Raw genomic sequence first — 22832 nt, forward strand, 5'->3', positions numbered from 1 at the left:
TTTTTTTAAGGGAGTGTAAATAACATTCACACTAGGTTGCTTCATTATTTTTTTTTTCTCACCTTCAAGCGTGGTATGTTCCTAACAAAGAAGAATATGTTTCCAGGGAACAGAAAACTGATTTTTAAAGGGAGGATGCACTGTATTTCTGAGCAGTTGCAGATGACTGCATTAAAGTATAATTAATTAGTCTGGTTAGTTTACACAGTCAAATGTTTGAATTGACTGTTTTATCTGGACTAAAATTTAAGGCATATAATTTAAATTTAGATTAAGATAAATGTTAGACCAAAAAAAAAAAAAAGCAAACTAGACACTACTGGCAGTGATTTTAAGTTCCTTTTCCATGATTAGCTAAAGAATTGTGAGCTATGAACTGAATGTGTACTTCTGATTTCCATTTTTTAATAGTCCAACACTTTCAGCAAAGATGATGCTTTCTCTTTCAAAATCAACACCAATTGTCTGATGACAGAATTTGTTAATATAGCCCTTAAAGTTTGTGATTGTGCTGAAACAGATAGCTAATTGAGGCGCTTTTTTTATTGGTATTTGTTTCATTTTGTTTTGTTAACAATGTCTGGGATGTAATGCTGTTGGGAAAACAGCTGTATGAGATTAAGAATACTATTTTAAGATAAAAGTCCAGTGACTGGGTACTCCTGCATATGCTATTTGAAAGACTGATTGGAGGTTCTGCTTAGGAACAAGAGTAGAAAAATATCACTGCAATAGATTTAGATGAAGTCTGACTGTGCTTTTTAGTATTTGTTTAGCCATCATTCAGCATGAAGGGCAAAGGTAAAGTACGCTGTGTGTGGTTTGTGTCTTATGTATCTATATATGTAGGAATTGATTGGAAATGACTGCAGCATTCTGTGGTAGCATGACAAAAGCAGAGCACCTTTAAAAGTAGCTGCATATACAGTCTTACAACATCATTGCTTAACTCATCTTGTGAGAAAGATGATTCTTAGGGTAAAGAATTTAAATAAAAACAAATGAGCAAAAAATGCACCACAAAATAAACAGATGAGAATATATACATAGATGTAGAATACTAGCAGTTCCCAAAAATCGAAGTCAGACATGAAAGACATGGAAAAGATGACTGGTTTTTATCTTTTTTCCCCTTCAATAGTGCGGCTTCATGACAGCATATCAGAAGAGGGATTCCATTACTTAGTCTTTGACTTGTAAGTATGTCTTTTACATGTGTTTACCATACTGGGGATGTGTTCAAAATTCTTAGATGTAAATACAAACTCACAAGATAAATGTGCAGGTTTGGTACAATGAATTGAACAAATAAATATAAACAGCTAGAAGGATGGTAACATTTGCATGTGTAAAAGCTGATTTCTAAGTGTCACTGTAAGAATTCCATGTTAAAGCTTTCAAATATGTATAGATGCTGTTGAATTGTATTTTAATATTAAATTTAGATATGTAATTAAAATTTGCATGATACCTGACAAAGCTGAACCAATGCACAATTCAGAAAAAATAATTCACAGCAAGCTGGTGATAAACATAAGCAAGTGGAGTAGTAGAAAATACTCATTGCTGCATTGAAAGGTGAACCTAATTTCCCTAATGAGAAAAAAGACTACATCAGTAGTTTATTACTGATTTATGTTTTACTGAAATGGAAAACTAGTTTCATTTTGACTCTGTTCAGAATGAAATATACCCAGCATACAGAAAGAATTTTCTCTTTTATTTCTCATCTTACTCCACAAATTTGAATCCTATTAGCTGTTGGGATGTTGTGGGAGTATAGGAGGGGAGAGTAGCTTGTTTCTTCCAGGTAATCCTGTTTAGTAAAAGGAGTGTTTGACAACATAAACCTACATGTAGCAGACTCTAAACTTAGAAGCAGACACACTAATATTCTTTTCTGTTCATGTGAAAAGCTACTGCTTTTGGTTCTGCATATGGGCAAACACAAACACAAATAGTTGGGAATTTTCTTGCATAACTGACATGTTTAAGTAAATTTTTTTCTTTTCAATTGCATATTTTTCCAGGGCAGCTTACAGGTGTGACAAATTCTTCCTCCTCTTTCTCCTACTAAGAGCTTTCTTAAGTCCAACATGTTTTTTCCTGGTTGAAATAAGAATACACTATTGTGTTTGAAATATGAAATAGCTCATTTCAGGGCATACAAACAAAAGAAATTTATATTCATGTTAGGTAAGTTAGAACCCAGATCCTCCTCAGTCAGTAGCTTTTATGTTCATGTTACATTTGTTTTATTTTATGACAATTTTTTTTTAAAGGAATATTTGACAGTATCACAGAACTGTAGGGGCTGGAAGGGACCTGCATAGATCATCGAGTCCAACCCCCATGCAAAGCAGGCCCCCTATAGCAGACTACAGAAGTAGGCGTCCAGGAAGGTCTTGAATGTCTCCAGAGAAGGAAAATCCACAACCTCCGTGGGCAGCCTGTTCCAGTGCTCCAGAACTTCCTATGCTCATGTCTATGGACATTTCCCCTTGTCCTGTCCCCACAGACCACTGAAAAGACGTTGGCAGTGTCTCTTTGACTCCCACACTTAAGATATTCATAAGATAAGATTATTAATAAGATCACATTTTACTCTTCTTTTCTCAAGGCTGAACAGACCCAGGTCGCTCAGCCTTTCCTCATAAGAGAGATGCTCCAGGCACTTTATCATCTTCATGGCCCTCCGCTGGACTCTTTCCAGGAGATCCCTGTCTTTTGTGTATTGGGGAGCCCAGAACTGGATACAGTACTCCAGGTGAGGCCTGACCAGGGCAGAGTAGAGGGGGAGGATCACTTCCCTTGACCTGCTGGCCATACTCCTTTTAATGCATGCACCTCAAGATACCATTGGCCTTCTTGGCTACCCGGGCACACTGCTGGCTCATGGGCCAATGTGTCACCCACTAGGAGAGGACTTCAAGACCTTCAAAACTTTTAGACTAGCAATACAAAAATATTAAGTACATGGTCTGTCTGCAGTGAAGGCCTTCAGGGTTTGGTACTCTGATCTAAAGTGAGCACAACAGGAACTTATATCTGATTTGCATATATTGCAGGTAAGCATTCCAACTGTTGGTGTAGAAGCAGCTCTAGGGCATAATGTGCATTCTTGTTTTTTGACACATACTTTTTTTTTTTTTCTTTTAAAGTAAGGGCTACAAATGATTATTTATTTATTTATTTATTTATTTGTAGGATTGGTAAAATATTCTTAATTCTGAACATTTTCAAGAAATATACATAGAATTTCTAGTTCTGGGAGCAGTCTCCCTTTTGTAAACTGGTGGCATCTTAGTTTTGTACTGTATTACTGTAATGTTAATGTGGCCTACTGTAATTGCACTTAGAGTACTTTTACATTAACTTATGTATCTGATATCAGCTATATATCAGTATTGCCAAAAAAAAAAAAAAAAGAAAAAGATTGTGTATCAAATATTCTGCACTGGGCTGAAACTTCATTTACTTCAGTGTCAGTTCCGTCCAGGACAAACAGAGATAGACTCATACATCTGCTGTTCATCAAGAGCAGTCCACACGTTTGTTTTTTCAGCCTCTTCCAACAAGGATGGCTTTAACATATATGTACAGCTTTTTACGTTTGGATTTTTTTTAATCAAAGTGAATTATTTTTGCAAAGGCAAAACGTCTAAATGGTAAAGGTGGTAACTGTACTTACTGGTAGTATCTTTGGAAAAACTACCTCTTCCATTCTTGAACTTTGCCTCATTGCCAAAAATGGGTTTTCATAGTTCATTTTACATTCAAACTAAGAAATTGCTGCTTTATTATTTAACAATACTATTGATTATTGAAACTGCTTCTTTTTACTACAGTTATAAAAATATAGTTGAGTGGCTTGTTTAAATGTGCATAAAAGAGCTGCTATATTGACTTCTTAATATGAAGACCAAGTTCATACTTTTATTTATTTATTTTTCCTGCTGAAGATCAATTGTAGTATAACACTGTCACTCCACCCACACGTGCTATCATGTTTTTATCTTAATGATTTCTTTCAGACTGTGTGGGATTTGCTGTTACAGTTTCCTGAGAAATCTCCCTTAACCTGCATCCCACATAAAGTGCAGAGGAAGAGATCTTTTTCTGCAAATAGAAAAAAAGATCACTGTCACATTCTATTTTGAATTTCTAATGATTCTTGTAAATAAATGTCATAGAGATGTCTGAAGGAGAAGCCTGCTGCTTTGCTTGTGTACCTTTGTGATTATTCTACTTTCATATGGAGAGAAAAAAGTGATTAATGTACGTTGTTATAGGCTTGCATTTGGCTGAAGAGTTCTAATTGCAAAATGGGAAGGTGGAAGTCTTTTAAAATCCTTGTGGAATCTGGACAATTAACATTTAATGAAATGCTTTCTGCTAGAAGGAATGCTTCTTTTATTGGCAGCATTGAGATGTTCCTGTAAGAAGCGCTGCTTATGAGAGGATTAGCTGTCCTGAAGTATTGATGTGCCACATATAATTCTTTTGGTTGCTGACTCACTCTGAATATACAATTGAAATATGTAAATGGTCATTTAATTTTGGAGTATGGGTGTTATTTTGTACTTTACTGGGCAAATTAGAAAAGTGTCTCCTTGGTGTCATGACCAAGGAACAGTCATTTTACTGATCTATTAACATTATTCTTCCATATTAAAGAAAATTAAAAAAAAAAAAAAGTTAACCAGGGCAGCCTTCTGTGATACTTCTCCCAAGCAAAGTACTTGCACCAGTTAATTTTCTACAAATAGGTAAAGTGATTTCTGATAATAAGGTGTGCATAATAAAATTAGTAATGGACTTTATAACATTTCTTACTCCTCTTCCTCTAATGGTTAGGACAACTGTAGTTAGGATTTGTGTCTCTTAATTAACCCATTTCAGTAGCTAAGCATACAGAAGATTGTTTTCAGTATTAATAATGTTTTCAGTATTAATAATGTTACATGAGTTCAAATCCAGCCAATTCTGTCAGATGCAGTATCTCAATGGAAACAGCTGTAGCACTTGAAGACTCTTTTGTGCAAGTCAATGAAATTCTCTTTTCTCAGTGTCTCTCATTTTAATGCACTTGCTGAGATATAACAATTGGCACATTTAGAATCCTGGCATTGCTGTTGAATTCCAAGTGGAGGGACTGCAATGTGTAGAAGGAAGAAAAAATGGCTAGTTGCAGAACAATCTGCCTGGAGTAAGTGCCTGAAACTTTGTGTCACAGATAAACAAAAAAAAACTAAAGATGCATGCTGTCATTTTTATAGGACTGTTTCCCCCCACCTTTATTATGCAGCTTAAGAAATGAGAAAGAGCCTATACAATCATGAAGACTTTTTCATTTTTTCATATTTAGAAGTTTTCCTTACCAACTGATTATGGCATATGAAGTAAATATTCTTTTATGCATTGCTGTGAATGTTTCCAAAAGGGAAAATGTGGTATTCAATATTCTAAATGTGGTAATGTTTTTCAGTTATTGTAGAAAGACAAGTCCAAAAGGTTTTGGAATAGAGCAGTTAAAAACTGCCTCTTACACATCTTTGGAGATTAAAAAGAAATAGCATCCTTTGTATATGCAGCGCATGCCTCTCAGTGGCTCTTCCAAAAGATATTCCTGGTGCAGACAGCCTTCTTGTTTCTCATGGTGCTTGCACTACTATTGTTTAAACAAATCCATATGTTTTATTTGTTACCTTTTTAGTATGCTTTAAAATTACACAAGAACAAGAAGAATTTGAGAGCCAGTGGCTTTTAGTTGTACCCTAGAGGATACTGAAACCTGTATCATGATTATCTTGATTGAGCTACCACCTCATCATTTACATTGTATTTTAATTTTGGGGGGAGAAAATAGGTTGGCTGCTGCTCGTGTAGCTTTCTAGTGTAGGATCAAAATTAGCTGTTTTTTGGGTTTTTTTTGTATGTTTATTTTTTTACTTCTTTTTTCTTTACAATCCTCATTTATATAGTATACAGTCTGTCTGGAAATACTTGAAAATCTAGCTTTACCGATAGCTTGCTTCTAATTTATGTATTGTAGACTAAAATCTATGTATCAGGCATTTTTTTCCTGAATGGCACAATATATCAGTTTTTAATTATTTTAGTCTAGAAAAGAAAGTACTTTACAGAAGTAGTAGTCAAACTATAAATAAATCCTATTTTGATATCCTTTTGTAATTTAATTTTAGAGATCAGCCTAAGTATTTCTGTTGATAAGCAACACCTCCAAGAGTTCTCATTGCAGCACACCTCTCCATGTAAGGCAATTCAATGCTCTTATTGGTAACAGAGCACTATCACTGAGCCATGCATTCTCCAAAAAGCACATCACACTTTCATTTCAGGTCATGGCCTTTGCTAGGCTACAAAAACCTCATCATGGAGGACCTCTTGTATTTGTGTAGTTTATGCTGGTTAACACAGGTCTTTCACTAGTCATCGTGTTTTGTAATTGTAAATGCAGGGCAAAAAAAACTACTTTGCAAAAAGATGTCTAGTAAGTAGTAAAATGCTTTGAAACTGCTTTTGTATTAAACTGTTATGCAGTATAAAGAGAAGGCTGTTGGTAATGTTGGTTGCGTTTCTTATTTACATAATCAGTGAAAAACATAGGTTGATAAGAATCCCTAGAGGTTATCTGGTCTAACCACCTTTCTTGAACCAGGTCCAACTGAATCAGGTTTCTCAGGGATTTTTTGAGGTTGGAACATCTTCAAACATGAAAATTTGGCAACCTCTTTGAGCAATATGTGCATCACAAAAAAAATAAATAGGAGAAAAAATTCCTTTTATCTATTTAGTACTTCTCTTGTTCCACTGTGTCTGTTGCCTTTCCTGCTGTCTCGGCATACCCGTCCATTACAGAGTTGTAGACAGCAATGAGATCTCTTCTGAGGTTTCTCATTTTAATAGTTCTCTTAGTCACTCATTGTACAGTTCATGCTCCAACTCTAACCACCTTCGTTGCCTTCCCTTACACTCAATTCAGAACATCAGTATCAGCTGTATACTGCGAATGACAAAAGGGAGGACTCGTGGGTCTCATGAGCCAAGTGCAAAGGAAGACACAGTTTTTAGTATGGTACAGTTGACTTCTAGACTTCTTGACTTCTAGAAGGGCAAATGGCTTGCTCACGTTCAATTAGAAAAGATTACTAACACTGCTGTGAAGAATTTCTCTGAGCCAGAGTCTCAGAAGACACACGTATGTTCTGGTGTCTCTTAGTCCCCTGTACTATCTACTTTTGTTATAGCCATTCAGCTATCTTCTGAGAATTACTCTTAATGTATGACAGCAGTGATAGCATGACTACTTGTTTTCTTGTCAGTTGAATTCTCCTCCTCTGTTCTTGCTTTCATTTTTTTCATCTTTTAATAATGGTTATGAATGCCAAGCAAATGTTTTGTGTCAGCAAACAAGAGTGTTTAGCGCTCTCAAGAAGAATTAGTTTGGTGTTCTATCCAACTGAAACTTGCTTTGATGACAAAAGCTTTTGCTTTTCTTTTTTGGCTTGGATCAAAAATGACTGTTTTAGGGAAGAATAACATCAAAGAATCCTTTGTTTTTGCATTCATCACAAGGTGAGAATTATTATTGTTTACCAGAACTGTGGTAGAGAAACATATATGCAGAACAGAGATATCGAAGACTGTCAAAATATGCATCAATTAACCATTTTGTGTTAGAGCAACCAAAGCGTTTTGGGAAGGTAGAAGGCAAAGGAAAGAGAGTTTGAATTAGAGAACCTTCTGTTTTATCTCTTCCAGATTTTATTGCAGACTTTTGCACAAAACAGCATAGTTACCTGGAAGTGATTATCTTCCAAAGTCAATAAGTTGTGAACTCAAAAAAAGGATGATGTAACTCAAAGGTAAATGGAAACACAAAAACAAGTTTTTAACTGGCTTTCTCAAAGAAAGAGAATGTGTTACTGGTTGAGTGAGTGCCTTTTGTCATCATCTAAGTAGCAGATCTAAGAGGAACTGTTAGTATATCAAGTTGCAAATGAATGCTTTGTTTCTGAAGATTCCAAATTTACTTACTTTTAATTTCCTAATTATATTATACTTAATTGTATTCAATAAAGACATTCATTGTTGTTTAGATTTTTAAGCATTTTAATCTTTAAATATCTTATAGCCTACTCTAGCTTTTAACTTTGGACCTTCATTCTGAGGTAACAATGTGCTGCTATATGAAAGTTCACTACATTCATAAATAGGCATGAAATACAAACACTGATCATCCACGTAGGAACTACTGATGTTGGCCTATCAGTAGGATCAAAGTTTTGGAAAGCATGAATCAGATTGACTCATGCATTCTGCTCAGAGGTGCTTTGTTTAGGCTATGCATGAGGGTACTCCACTTTGTGCATTTGCAGGGTTTGCATCGATTTTCAACAGTTCAGCATAACACCTTAAGTATACAAAGATTTGCATTTATCTGTGAAAGCATTCCAGTGCATTCTATAAAAGAAAAATTATAGAATCATTAAGGTTAGAAAAGACTAAGATCATCTAGCCCAACCATCAACCCATCACCACTTTGCTCACTAAACCACGTCCCTTTTCTTGAATGCCTCTGGGGATGGTGACTCCACCACTTGTCTTGACAGCCTGTTCCAATACTTCGCCACTCTTTCAGAGAAGAACTTTTTCTTAATATCCATCCTGAACCTCCCCTGGTGCAACTTAAAACCAATACCTCTTGTCCTATCACTAGTTACCTGAGAGAAGAGGATGACCCCTGGAGTAAGAGTATAGTACTGGAAAGGTCTTCCTGTTTCTGAGTCCAGTTAACACAGGCAGACAAATGTATGATTTTATTTAAAAACTCATAAATCTTCATCTTAAAAACAGAGCAGCTGTCTCTTCTACTTTAACTAAATCATTTTCATTATGCCAGTTCACCAATTGCTACTAAACCTCTCCTGATTTCAAGCTTGTATTTATTCAGATACAATGTGCTTACTTAGTGTTGTACCAATACTGCTCCTTATAACTAGCTTTTATAGAGAGAATGGTTTATGCTTTTTTGTTTTTATTATTCATTTTTAGTCTTTTAAAATATTTTTTTGCCAAGCTTAGCTGACTTTCCTTTGGCAGGATGAGTAAGTGAATGGATAGCCTATTAGCAATTTTCCACTCATATTGCTGTTTTAATTCCTATTTCTGAACATGGCAGAACTGTGTATGATATATGAGGAAAGGTTTTACTGTTGTTTGTAGGGATAGCTGTTACGCTACTTTAAATGCATTCTAAGCAGCATCCTGCTAGTGACTCATTCTGGGCTGTCATCTTTCATTTATAACAACACGTGTTTTTTTTCTTCTTAGCCACGTCCTAGTATTAAGCTATTGGTTATACAGTGAAATCCTGAATACATAAGCACGCACAGTTCCCTCCGTTACTAATTCTCTATCTCATATACTTCTTTTGCACTACTAATGCCTCTAACTAACTTACTTTAAGTGGCAATTTCACTAAAGCATTCTTGACAAAGACAAAAGACAACTGAAAATATTTTATGAAAAGAAATGCCAATTGACTGATTATTACACTATATAGTACACTACTACTTTTGACACTTTCCCTCCAGCTCAGAAATTCTTTTTCTAACCAAAGTACAAAAGCCAAACTGATCTGGCACATGTGTAAAACCTCTGTTCTGTTTCAATCTATACTTCCCTTTTTAGTATTATTGTATCCTTTCTTGTGTCTAATTTACGTTGCAGTTCTCAGCTTATCCTGGGCTGTTCTGAACTTAAGCCACAATGTTGTCTTCTGGACGGTTCCCCTATATTCACATAGTTTTACTGCTTGCTTTTGATACACTTAACTGATATATTCCAAATAATTGCTGCTCTTTGCTTTTATTTTCCAGTTATGATTGCTCTTCCACTGCTGCTGATGTAATCATGTAATTTGTCCAACCTACCAATTTAGTCCCTTCACTTTGCAGGTCAAAATCTCTTTCATTTCTATACAAATATTTCAGTTATTCCTTTCTGACTTCTCTCTATCAAGCTATGTTTAAGATATGTCTTCTCTTCTGAAATCCCCTTTCCTGTCTTACTTTTTCTAACAGAGTCACTGGAGGTGAATTGTTTGAAGATATAGTTGCAAGAGAGTATTACAGTGAAGCAGATGCCAGGTAAGTAATGTGTTTTTCTGATGTTGTCTTTAATGTACCAGTACAAGTATAGGTACTTAAATATCTCATGGTGTTTGGCATCAGTTAGACTAGCAGAGTCTGTGAGACTCTTGGATTTCTCCTAGAGTTCTCTTACACCTGGAAAGAGGCAGTTTGGGGTCTTGAGCTCAAGACTGTGTGGTGATGATCACACAAGATTTGATGTCTGCTGGCCTGCAAAAGCTCAAATTAAATCTCAGTTTGATAAATCTTTGGAAACTAGTGATTTGGATTAAAAACATTATCCAGTTTTCCCTTCTGCAAACTGGACATAATATTTCAGCAATCTGATGGCTCTTATATTTGCTGATTAAAATTTGAATATATGTTGGTCTTAAAAGAATACTACATTAAATATCGTTTTTTTCTAGGTCCAGAAGTCCTAATTTGCTTTTCATATTTAAACTTTTTTTTTGTTGTGTTTCATCAATAAGCAATTATACTGTGTATCTCATTGTCTGAGCTCAGATTTGAAATCTCTAGTAATTTGCTGCAAGTGCTTGTTGAAAAACTTGAATAAATGGCAGATTATCATAATTTGCATGCTGGCATAAAACATCAGGCTATTTTTCCATCTCAGAATCTAGTTGTCCTCATACAATAATGAATCTTAAATATTTCTATGCAATAATGAATTTCAAACTTTGTGGTCAGTTGCTTTTTTTTTAAAGGAAGAAATGTCCTACAACTAAATTTTACACAGAAAATCTAATTCAGACTAAATTTGAAGAATCATCATAGTTTTCTGCTTTCATAGCCACACACCACCACTGATATACATTTTGCACAGTTAAATAGGCACAGTTAGATTTCTTTATATTTGGAATTAGTAGATAACTGGAAAACATTGTGTCCCTAATAATAATAATAATAATATTAATAATAATAATAATAATAAGGAACAAACAAGAAGTTAGGCAAAATATTAGGAAGCTTCCCCTGTTCAATACTCTGACTAATTTCTGGGGGAATGGTAAGAAACATCAGTATTGTAAACATTTAAATGTAGAACAAAACATGGCAGAACACAGAGTAGAAGAGCAAACAGGATTAGTAGTTTACTTGGGTGGAAGAAGAAGAGCTATGTTTAAAGAAAATTTTGGTGATTTTTGCCTGCTGTGATTCAGGCAAAGTTTATAATATTGATGCCAAAGACCATTATATGGTGCCATTGTGTGTTTTAAGATAATTGTGATTCGAAAGTGAAAACTGCAGTGATTTTTTTCTGTTCTAGAGTTATTGCATATTGGAAGGGCTGTGCTTATGTATATATTGGAGATATATATATATATATATATATATGCATTTATATATTTAGTAAAACTTGATCAAATGAATGAAATTTCTATTAATTTTGTATCTTTATTTTTATATATTTATATATATATATATACTTGTGTGTATATATATATTTTTATATATATAGTGCATATGTGCCTGTATGTCTGTGAGTGTGTGTATGCCTTAGAAATAGTTAATGGGCTTTTTAGATACATATCCTAGGATTTTAATATTGGTCTGCTCCTGCAAGCCCTTACTCATGCAAGTAGTCTTTACTCATATGAGCAATCTAGTTCAGCAAGTTGTGAGCTATTTGCATAAGAAATGGTTTTCAGGTTTGGACCCCAGTTACTGATTTATGACCATTCCTTCTGAATTCCATGGCCAAAACATTTTGGATGAACCAAATCAAATCTCTGGCCCATTACTACAGTTTATTTCTTACAGTCACTGACTTCTGCCACAAGGATGTCTTAAAAAAAACAAAATTTATGAGCTCTTGTAGTGCTGAAAAACATCTTAAAAAGTTGCAGTGCTGTAAAAGATGAATATATTTAGTTGTGCTTTTTGGCATTATACGCTGGCCAAAACTTGCAAACCTGGACATGAAAAAATAGGTGCTCTTTTGTTTAAATAGCCAAAACAAAATGCCTGTCTCCATTTTTAATGTGGATTTCCATTTCATGAGCGACTCTTTACTAAACTATTGCTTGACAATTAAAAAAAATTTAAAATGAAAATGCATGCCACCTTTTAGAATGACTTAGCTATTTATTCTGATAATAGTTTTGAGAAACCATTAGATTCACAATGAGAAATGCCTTGCTTTCCCTTAATTTTGACTTTTTGTTTCATTTTGGTTTTCAGTTCATTTCTTGAACGTATTCTTGCTTCAGCACTTGTGTAACGTTAACTTCATTGTGAAAATGTTCAACAAATACAAGAGATATCACCAAATAATTTATTGTCTCTAGTTTGTTTTTCTAGTAGCAGTTTTTGGAAGCTGGAGAAAGTTTCCATACTGCTGAATGAAAATACAATCTAATGATTCTGTAATTCTAACAGGTGTTTCATGTTCCATGTCAACTGTCTTTTTTGGTTTGGTCCTTTTGACTTTGTTCTTGTGGTTGTTGTTTTTTGTTTTTTGCTGTTGTTTTTTTGTTTGTTTGTTTGTTTTGGTTTGGGTTTTTTTTCTTTCTTTTCTTCTTCTTCTTTTTTTTTTTTAATGTTTTAGAGCTAGAAATATCTCAGTTTTTAGCATTGTTTTGCTCCAGTTCAATGTACAATCAAGATTTGTCAGGAGATGTAAAACTGTTTTCGTTCTTTATAATTTTTTAAGTTTAGTTTTATTTTGTATTTAATGTTATTATGTGCCTTTAAAATGTTCTCCCTTCCATTCTGCCCTTGTATCTTTGCAGTCATTGTATACAGCAGATTCTAGAAAGTGTTAATCATTGTCATCTAAATGGCATAGTTCACAGAGACCTGAAGGTCAGTATCTGGTGCCCATCAAATGGATAAAGAGTTTTGTTTCTTTCTGCTGGGCAGGGGCAGGGGGTGGGTTGGCTGCGATGTTCCCTTGCCTATCCTACTCACTCCAAACAGCTAGACCGACAAATAATGCATGATGCCTCTTTCCAGTTTGCAAGTCTACAGGCCTAATATACATCATGGCACAAGGGGGAATGGTTGCCAAAAACCTGTCTCTTCCCACGGCTCTGGATTTGTCCTATGCTGTCAAACGTGTCTGGTACTTTATTGAGGCTGTCCGTGTATCGCTGTGCACGCCCATGGAGGTGAACGTTGGCTGTGATGTATGTCAGCTTGCAGATTGACACGACACTGCGCTGAGCCCGGGGTTGCAGTGGCAGAACAGCCGGTCGCACACTGCTGCTTTAGAGTATGACGAACCCTCAGGCAAGTGATGCTAATTGCTGGCAAAATTGGACAGAGAGAAGTTAATGATTTACCTAAAACACCTGGCCTCCAACGGTTTCTATCTCAGCGGCTGCTATTTGTAAGGCCTTAGTAAATGAACAGGAAAATGTACAGACGAGCTCCAATCTTTGCTGTGATCTCACCGAATTGGCCAAATCCACGCGCTTTTGCAAAAACATTGCTTTTGAACAGGAAACCTGAAATTTAAAAAGTCCAAAGAAAGCAGAGCGAGCCAAGGGAGGCACGTCTCGGAGGTCGGCCCTGTGCCGCCGCGGCGGAGCCTGAGGCCGTCGTGCTCTGAGCGGCGGGCGGCGCGGGGCGGTACGCGCGGAGCCGAGCGGAGCGGAACGGAACGGTGGGGGAGAGCGGCGCCCCCGGCCCGGCCCGCACGGCCCCGCGCTGCTTGCCCCTCGTCGCCGCTCCGACGCCTGGCTGCGGGCGTGCGGGCGGCCGGTGCACGCTTTAACTAATACGCGCCCCTGGTGTTTGCATGCAGTCATTGCATTCAGCAGATCCTGGAGGCTGTGCTCCACTGCCATCAGATGGGCGTAGTCCATCGCGACCTCAAGGTGAGTGCTGCTGCCCCGCCTAGCCCTTCCCAGCCGGAGCCTCTGCCCGGCGGCGTGCGCTGTGAGGCAGCGGAGAACAGCGAACTAACTCACAGCCGCGAGATCTGGAAATTTAAACCTTTTCCTTTTTACTTTCATTGTTTCGCTGAGCCTCTAGCGCTCGCTGGAGGAAATCCGCAGTGGCTTGCCTGTCACAAGCTAATACCTAGCTGAGCCCCGGGAACTTGGACATCCAAGTCCACCATCCTCTGCTCAGTACCAGGGAAAACAGTAGTTACTTTCCAAGCATTTGACATATGTACCGAATACACAGTCTTTCAGAGCTTTTGGGGCATTCAGAGCTGTCTCTCATCAACATAAAGTGGACACTGTCAGTTTGCACTTCACACACGTTAGTGAGAAAAGGCCAGCTGCTGTGAGACTGCTGGCACAGAAATGTCTCTCCTCCAGATGTGTGTGCTATAGAACCTCTCTAGAAAGCTGGAAATTTTACAGCATTTCCACCGTGACGGTCCTACCTGATGAATATTTACTTACCATTGGGGTAGAAGCCTTTGAAAGAAAACTCCTGCACTGAGTGTTACCTCTTTCTTAGCTATGTACATTTTCAAATGGCTGGAGAGTGTAGTTTCCTGCGTTTAAAACAGATTGGCATAGAAAGAAACCATTAAAGATTGTTTTCTTTTACTGGGAAAGTCAGTGACAAGTCTCTCAGAGCTAGTAGGAAACCAGCCTTGTGGAAAAGGAGGAGATCTCGGTTTGGACACTGGGGCTTCAAGATATCAAGTAAAAGAAGATTTCAATTTGAAAGCAAGTGGAAGCGTACCATCTGAAATAGAAGATTTTTTACAGAAGAAAAATGGCATGTGGGCTAAGGCAGTGGAACACACTAATTCTTTCTTGCGTGGCTTACCTGTCACTTATTTTTCTTCCCATATGAGTTACATGGAGTAGGAATTTCCTCCCAGGATAGGAGAGTTCTGATAGTTATCATAAATAATAATTTTGGACTCAGAATGCTGTCTTATATATTGCCATCCTTCTAATTCTCAGTAAACAACTGTTACAGTTATTGTTTGAATTTGGAAAGGTCTGTGTCATCTGTGACCATAAAACATTATGCTCTGAAAGCTTAGAGAATAATAAATTTTGGAGAGACACTAAATCTTCAATCTGTTTTGCACTTGTGGATCTCCCCAGGTCGCAGTTGTACAACATGGGCAGGTCCTTACCCAGGCTTTAGCTCTTGGTTGGCAGGATAACATGGAACATGGAACAAGTTTAAATGAGAAAATGTAATTTTGTCCAGCAGCTCCAACAGTTTCCTGTCCTCACAGCACACATAATTTGATGCTTTTAGCATTAAAAGGAATAAAAGAAGTAGATTATAGCCTAAAAGTCAGTTTACAAGGCTACAGTAAGGAATGCTTTCTAGAGCCCTTCATACACTTCCATGAAATATGTATTTCTTCAGTTATGCATTAAATCCAGCTGTTCACTGTGGCAAAATGTGTGAATTTCTGATTCTGGCAAATACAGAATGAACTGGAAACATTATGAGGAAAAAGTGTTCCTGCCAAACTGCAGTACCCAGCTTCATTTCTGAAAGTGAAAACTTCATGAAAGAGTGAGCATTCTTTCTTCACTTGCTCCTTTCTGGCAAAATGAAAAAAAAAAAGAGTCAAATGAAAGACTGTGGTAAAATCCCAGCAGAACTCCCTGTGCAGAAAAGAAGATGCAGAGACCTGTGAGCAGAGCAACAACATACATAGAAGATGGTTATGGCTTGGCATGGATCCTTAAACTGCTTGATGTTGCATGTGGGGGTGTGTGATGAGGGCAGTGATAAAGGAGATTCAAACAGTTGAGCAATTGATTTCATTTAATCATCCTTAAATAGAACATGGTGGCAAAAGAGTGGAGCGTTTGCAGCCTCTCACAACTGCTACATTGCTTGTTGCTACTTTCTCTTGTGTAAGTCAGAGTAGTGATGGATCCTATGTCTGGAATAAACTGACCTCCTAGTGGAAGTCTGTCTTTAGCAGATGGTAAAAATGCACTTCCATGAAGGAATTTCAGTTCTTGGCAATTAGCTGCTTTTGTTAAACTCTGTGATTACTACCCACTTGCATTCCCCGTGGAAGTTAAAGTTTCTAAAAAATGGCAACAGTACCATAACAACTCAACTCTAATTGTATTCCAGGAAAAATACACAGAGAAATAGTACTTGATCTCTTTGAATAAAATCCTTTGAAAAAATAAGGCATAAATCATGTTATTTTATTTGTAAGTAATTTCAGTAGTTAGCACTGCTGTTCTGCATACTTGACTGCAGCCAGTCCTAGTAACATGGGGTGACATTATTGCATCCAGGGTCCTGAATGGCCCAGACCGGGCTGTTAACATTTTCCAAGTTCTTGCAGTCATTCCAAGTTCATGCATGATAATTTTCTGGTATGCCTCTCATCATCCAGAAGTGACAGCTGTGTGTTGTTGAGGGGTATAGTCCCACACAACATTCCTCAAAAGGCTGTTGTCTGTGGCATACGAGTAAATCTGCTTCATCTTCTGTTGAAAAATATTCACCCATGATGGTGGTGTTTCTTGTAGAGCACTTTTGCAGATAAAAGTGTGTGGTGGAATAAATAAATAATGAACAACAAAGAACACAAAACTACTATTTCAAATGGAACCTTATGTTCCAACTTATAAGGGCTTGGTAGATCAGTAGTTCTCTTTCAACCAAGAGAATGAGACATTTCACTGCTTTTGGACTGCTAAAGATCATAACCACAAAGGATCATCCATTGCTTTGGGAAATAGTTACTGTAAACTTCTCTCACTGTGACAAGAGAACCTGCAAGAACATGCGTGACTATATGTTTAAATTAGTGTGATTAAATGATAAGCATTATGGCGTTGCTTAAAGAAGTGCTGATTTAAAAAAAAATAATAAAATAATAGATATAGAGAAAAAAGAAGTGTCAAGAAAACAAAATAGTAGTCAGTTTTCTGAAATGTTCTGTTGAATTCTTCAGTATTTTGTAAGGTAAAAAAATTTTAGGGTTCCTAGAATGAAGTTATCTTTGGATGATTAACATTCTATGTACTTGCTAACTGACATTCAAAGGATACTTCATGAAGGTTAGAATGACACCGCTATTACCAAATCTTTACTTTTAACTGTGTAGGTATAGTGAAGCCTTTGATTTCAGACGTGTCCAGCATGCCCTAAAAAAGCAAAGTGGGAACTTAAATTGTTATTTGCAGTAGGTTCTCGGCAAGCAGAAATGTGGGTGTGCTGTTTTATTGTAGAAAGATTTGCGCTGCAAATACACCTGCCCTCTAAATACGAATGTGAAAATGGCTGGTGCTGTTGTTATCATGCAAAACATACAGTCTGTGGTTAGAAATGCCAAATCCTACTAACTGTGCAGCACAGACTGCGAATCAAAGGGTATATGGGCTTTGGGGCTTTTCAGCGGCTTTTTCCATGCAGTGAGTTCTTAGGGCTCTCTGAATTGTCCTATCAAAAAAACAGTAATCACAATGCTGTGTGGCAGTTCTAGCTTATGTACTTTTCCAGAAGATTTGCACTTTTCAGTCTTGCTGTCATATGGGATCATGATGGTAGCTTACAGACCTAGTGATTCTTCTGAATTAAGAGTGGAAAGTACAGTTTTAACTTTTATAGAGAAAATGCATGGTGTTTTTTCTTTCTTTTTCACTTCTCTAAAGTATTTCTTCTTTTCCAGACCACCTTAACAAAACAAAAACAACAAAAAAAGGGGAAAAAGCTGTCTAAATTATGTTTACTTATTTTTTAATCTCAATTTTTTTTCTCTTTCCAAATAAAGCCTGAGAACTTACTTTTAGCTAGCAAATCCAAGGGAGCAGCAGTAAAACTGGCAGACTTTGGTTTGGCTATAGAAGTCCAAGGGGAACAACAGGCTTGGTTTGGTAAGTATGGGGGTTTTTTTTAATTATTTATTTAGTGTTGGCACTAAGCCTCCCAAACTTGCTAGCTTCTCACTCTAGTGTAAAACATATAGCTGTGTAATGACTTGGTATGTAGCTTATAAGGATATTTTGTTCATAGTTCAAGCTCTACACCATGGTAAACTTTAGATCTTTTTCTCTAGGAAGAATGTTATCTGTGATTCTCACAGAATTAAAGATAGCTTGGCAGCAGTCTTTATTTATTAAAAACAACAACAAAACAGGAGAGAGAGAGAAGAGAAAAAGAAAAAGCTTCAAGAATGACCCATGGATAAATTTCCATATAAAAGAGGTTGATTAGGCAAGAAGAGGCTCAGCCTCATAACCTTTTCTTCACTGGCAAAGCTAAATCATCTTCCCAAACTGCTGCATAAAATGAATTGGCAGGAGTCTCTTCTGTAGGCACAGAATGTCTTTGACGTTCCTTGACTCTGAAACTTAGATTTACTAACTTCTGGTATGCCCTGCCTTTTGTCTGCCTGTAAGTTTGATTAGAAACTAGGTTCACACAACTCCTTCTTTCTCACTTTCACTTTTGTATCTGTGGAAAAGAAATATAAGCACAGAGGCTGGGAAGGAGGTGGCTGATTTCCGTTTAGTTACTCATGTAACTGAAGAATAAGGCTGTGGGCTAATACTGTTGAGTACAGCTGCCAATGTTGGAAATATCCAAATAATTTATCAGGATGGTATCTCTGATAAAAGCAGATTTTACTCACAATTGGAATGGCGAGCATCCTGCAAGCAGGAGTGCACCTGAGAGAGAGTGTTACATCTTTTATGCTCTTTTGCCCAATGCTTATCTTGCTGAGTACTTCAGGTTCCCTACACTTAACTAAACGTATGGATACTGGCTAAACATATGTTTAGATAGCAACAATTTATATATTGCTAATTATTTAACTTCTCCTCCTAAATTCTCTATCACTCAGGTCTTGTCCATCCTGCAACAAAAATTAGTAGTCTTTCAATATAATGAGCCTATTGATATCCTTGTCACACTCTTTAGGAGTGGGATGTCTAGCTTATCTTTGACTCAAGGCTCAGAGGTATTCTAGATAGGTGGACAGATAGGAGATGCTGTCTTTGTACTTCTAAATTACTCCATCTATCTAATCTCTGTGACTATAAATTACTTCAGCTATCTGCTGAGCATGCAGAGACTATCAGAAACCCCTGATGAAGTAAGAAGACCCCCCTGAAAAGAGCTATTAGTTAAATATTTATCTTGTTAATTCCAATTCCATTCCAGAAACATTGGAACATTCCATTCCTACATCCAGAAGTCAAAACATTTTATCTGAACAGCTGTTTGTTCATTGGAAATACCTGAAAATTTTACTTTAGACAGTAATCCACATCTCACTGTAACAGTCCAAGTTATGTCTCAGCTGCTTATGTTGCTGTCCTAGACGTGACTGCCCCTTCAGACCTGCTAGTAAAGCTGTTCACAAAACTTTATTTGACCCATTTAGTTCAAAATAATTTAGCTTATAAGTAACGTTCAACTGCTAATATAGAATCATCTCATATGGGAGACCATGGACACCTTAAATCCAAGAAATGAGAGAATGGTTTAGAGTGTCTAGGAAAGGTTATCTGTCCATAACTTACAAATATCTTTTGAAGCTTAAACTAGAGTTTCTCTGCTACTGTGATACTTTTGAAAATATAATCTCGATCTGAGAGGAATTGAGAGAGTACTTCCTTGATGGCAAAGGTGACAAAGATGTATTGGAATGTGTAAACAAGCTGTGTGTGTATATCACCAGCAAAAGAGTGCACTTTCTGTGCCTCAGCTTAGTTCATGAAAAGCTGGGATTGGAGAGTTTCTTTTCTCCTGGAGATGGCAACTCTGTTTAAACTAGATCTTCAGAGTCAATACTTGGAACGTACAAAGCTCTGCTTCAGGATCTGAAAAAAGGATGGGGGTAGTGAGTTCAGTATTAACACAGTTCTCTCTAGTCCCACTAAAGTATTTCCTTTTTTTGTTAATGATAATAATAATAATTTAAAAAAAAGCTTATTATAGATCATCTGTTACAGTTCACAGATGCCCAAGGAAAAAGTGTAGGTAAATTCAATTGGTCATTTTAAATACAAGAAATGTCCAAATACAGTTCCTCAATCTCAAATACCATCGTTTCAACAGATGGAAAGTGGAAGCACAAAGTCATTTTCTATCTAAGAAAGAAAAAAACAAAAACACACAATAAAATAGTCGTGGCTGCTACATATTCTCATTTACAGCAGCTAGAAAGTGCAACTTAAAATTGAACAAAGCAATTGCAAGCTTGCTTTCAAAGCTTAGAATAAAAGCACGAAGGATTTTGTACAAATGGTGTGTTGAGAGATTGAGAGTTTGAAATCTAGGATGCATCCACATGCGCAGGCAGTACCATTGGACATATGTTGGTAGCTTTATAAGCTAGCCTGCTGTTTTAAATCCCAGCCTTTATATAAATGGATTTCAGTAATCCACAAAAGAGAGAGGAGATTGGTCTTGCACATTAATGAATAGACTAGCGTAAAAAGAGTTGAATAGAGAGAAAACAAAATACAAATAATTTGTTAAAATGATGAAAACATCTGGAAAACAGGAAGCCTTTCAAGAAAAAATGAGCAGAATGAGCTTCAGGACTATTTTCTCTAGATGTTCCGTCTATATGGGTGCAGATAATGCATATGAGATTGCAGCTCCCTGCAAAATCTTGCACTTTATTTATTGGTCAGTTGGAGAATCTGAAGTGATTGTTTCAGACTTAGCATCATGAGATCTTTATGCTGAGCTTGGTAGAGAGTGAGGTGAATGGATTCATAATAACATATACAGTCAACAGAGAAGCTGGAAGAATAGTGACAGAAAATAGTGTAAAAATTGTAATATTTGATAAAATAAGTGAGTTCTGTACTGCTATAGAAATGCAAAAGCTTTCAGTAATGTTCTGAGTGCCTTCCTTAATCTTCTTATGATTGCTTTAACAAGGCAAAAACACCCTGATGTCCTGAAGTTTGTCTTCCTTCCAGTGTTCTTTCTGCTTTCCAGTGGATTCTGCACCACTTAGTGACTCATAGCATGGTCTGATTCTAATTATAGCTCAGCATCAGAGTTTCTTTCTTTCTTTTCTTTTCTTTTTTTTTTTCTTTTTTTGTTTTTGTGTACATGTAAACCTGTGGCATGATACTTTGCTTAAAGCTTGGATACTATGGGGATGCTTTCACAGTTCACGTATTTATAAAGCAAACCTGTTTCATGACTGTTTGTAGAAACTGCTCATCTGTTTAGTGGAAACACCCCATCCTGCTAGCAGGTGCTAAGTGTGCTGGGAAAGTGTCTGGCAGGCTCCACTTGCTCACTGTAACAGGCGAGTCTCACTCAAGTCTGTCTAGGGGCTGTAGTTGACTCACTGGTAGCTGGATTTAGTCCCAGCTGCATCTTGTCTTCAGCTAGCCCTGAAACTAGGACTAAAATATGCAACACATTGTTCATTTGAGTAGCTCCACTGATTTTTTTTTAGTAGTAGCTGCATTAAACTCGGATTGTATGCAGTTACTCTTTTAGATCTGGCTGTGCAGGAAGTGAAGGCTGCTGCCCTATATTTGCTCTCAGAGGCTTGTTCTTACCCCTTGCGGCCTCATTTTTCATATCTTCTCACCAGGCTACTCATTTGAACATTTATTCTTGAGTCAAAAGGAGTTATGTTAGCAAAGATGTACAGCTTTAACTGTTTGAACTGGCATAATTTATTCTACCACTTTATTTTGGAACACTTGTATGAGTGCCGCTGACGCCATAAGTCTAGAAAGGGGATGATGAAAGCATAGGGCAGGTCTTAATGCAATAATCTGTTTCTCTGTTTTTAAGATACATCTCTTTTTGTTAATTTAATTTATGGGATTATACTTATCCTCCAGTGCAGGTTTGACTCGAAACATTCTTACCACTTATGAAGTATGTATGTTATCTTTGCAGAGGTTTTTGAGACTGTAAGCTGTTTGGGTTGAAGAACATGCCATCTCATGTGTGTATGCACCATTGAACAAGACACAGTGCAGCATTTTTCTTGGGCCTCTGCCTATGTATTTAATATCACGTGATAATAGTAGTACGTAGTGATAAGCCTTTACTAGATTATATAGAGTCACAATTTCCAGGTTTGAAAGTCCTTTTTTTTTTTTGTGGCTAAGTTGATTACTACTGTTAGCAATAGTTCTCTGAAAAGTTGTCATGGTAGTACACTCATATTTGTTATGACTTATTTCTGAGTTGTTATTTCTGATAGTGTAGACTCTTCTGTAACCTCATCAAAAGACAAAGTTAGCTAGTTGTTATATCTTCACTGTAACGTTTAGTTCCAATTGATGTATGATAATGTTTGTGGAGCTGTGGTAGGGTTGAACATCAATACAACTTTACATTTAAGATGGACCAAAATATTAATGTAAAGCTCTACTTCCAGGAAAAATTATGAAACCACTCTATTTAAAGACAATTAGAACATGAATTCATTAGCTTCTCAAAGGAGCTTAAACTGTGTTTCCTGTGTACGACAGTACTTCATAATTCATGGTTCTCATATTAGGATTCTGAAAAATGCAAGCCTGTTTTTCATTAAACTATTTAGGTACATTCTGAGTAGAGTACACACAGTGTGTTTGTTCATTTCCTCTTCCCACCCTAAAATGATTGCCAGCTGCAGGGCAAAGGCTTCCTTTTTCTGTAGCTGTCTACTTCAGACCTTATCACCATCTTTCATAAGTTTCATTGCTTATCCTCTGTTTAGCACAAATCTTGTGGAATACATTTGGTCTTTCAGAAATAAAAGGTGGT

General features: G+C 36.8%; 1 protein-coding gene across 14 annotated transcripts in view; it reads left to right on the forward strand.

Moving 5' to 3' along the window:
• Positions 1 to 22832, forward strand: part of CAMK2D (calcium/calmodulin dependent protein kinase II delta) — a gene marked incomplete at both ends in the record, with an annotated part of 156281 nt that overhangs the window by 92513 nt on the left and 40936 nt on the right. For 11 of the 14 annotated variants that reach the window (XM_079534692.1, XM_079534704.1, XM_079534696.1 and 8 more), the window contains 4 exons: positions 1142 to 1196; positions 10110 to 10175; positions 12914 to 12986; positions 17860 to 17962. In XM_079534692.1, the coding sequence (XP_079390818.1) occupies positions 1142 to 1196; positions 10110 to 10175; positions 12914 to 12986; positions 17860 to 17962 (297 nt within the window). Of the gene's footprint in view, positions 1 to 1141; positions 1197 to 10109; positions 10176 to 12913; positions 12987 to 13929; positions 14003 to 17859; positions 17963 to 22832 lie in introns of all 14 variants that reach the window. The other 3 variants (XM_079534699.1, XM_079534705.1, XM_079534701.1) reach the window with 1 other exon arrangement.

This window comes from Tetrao urogallus, assembly GCF_951394365.1.
Source record: "Tetrao urogallus genome assembly, chromosome: 4".
NCBI lineage: Eukaryota > Metazoa > Chordata > Aves > Galliformes > Phasianidae > Tetrao > Tetrao urogallus.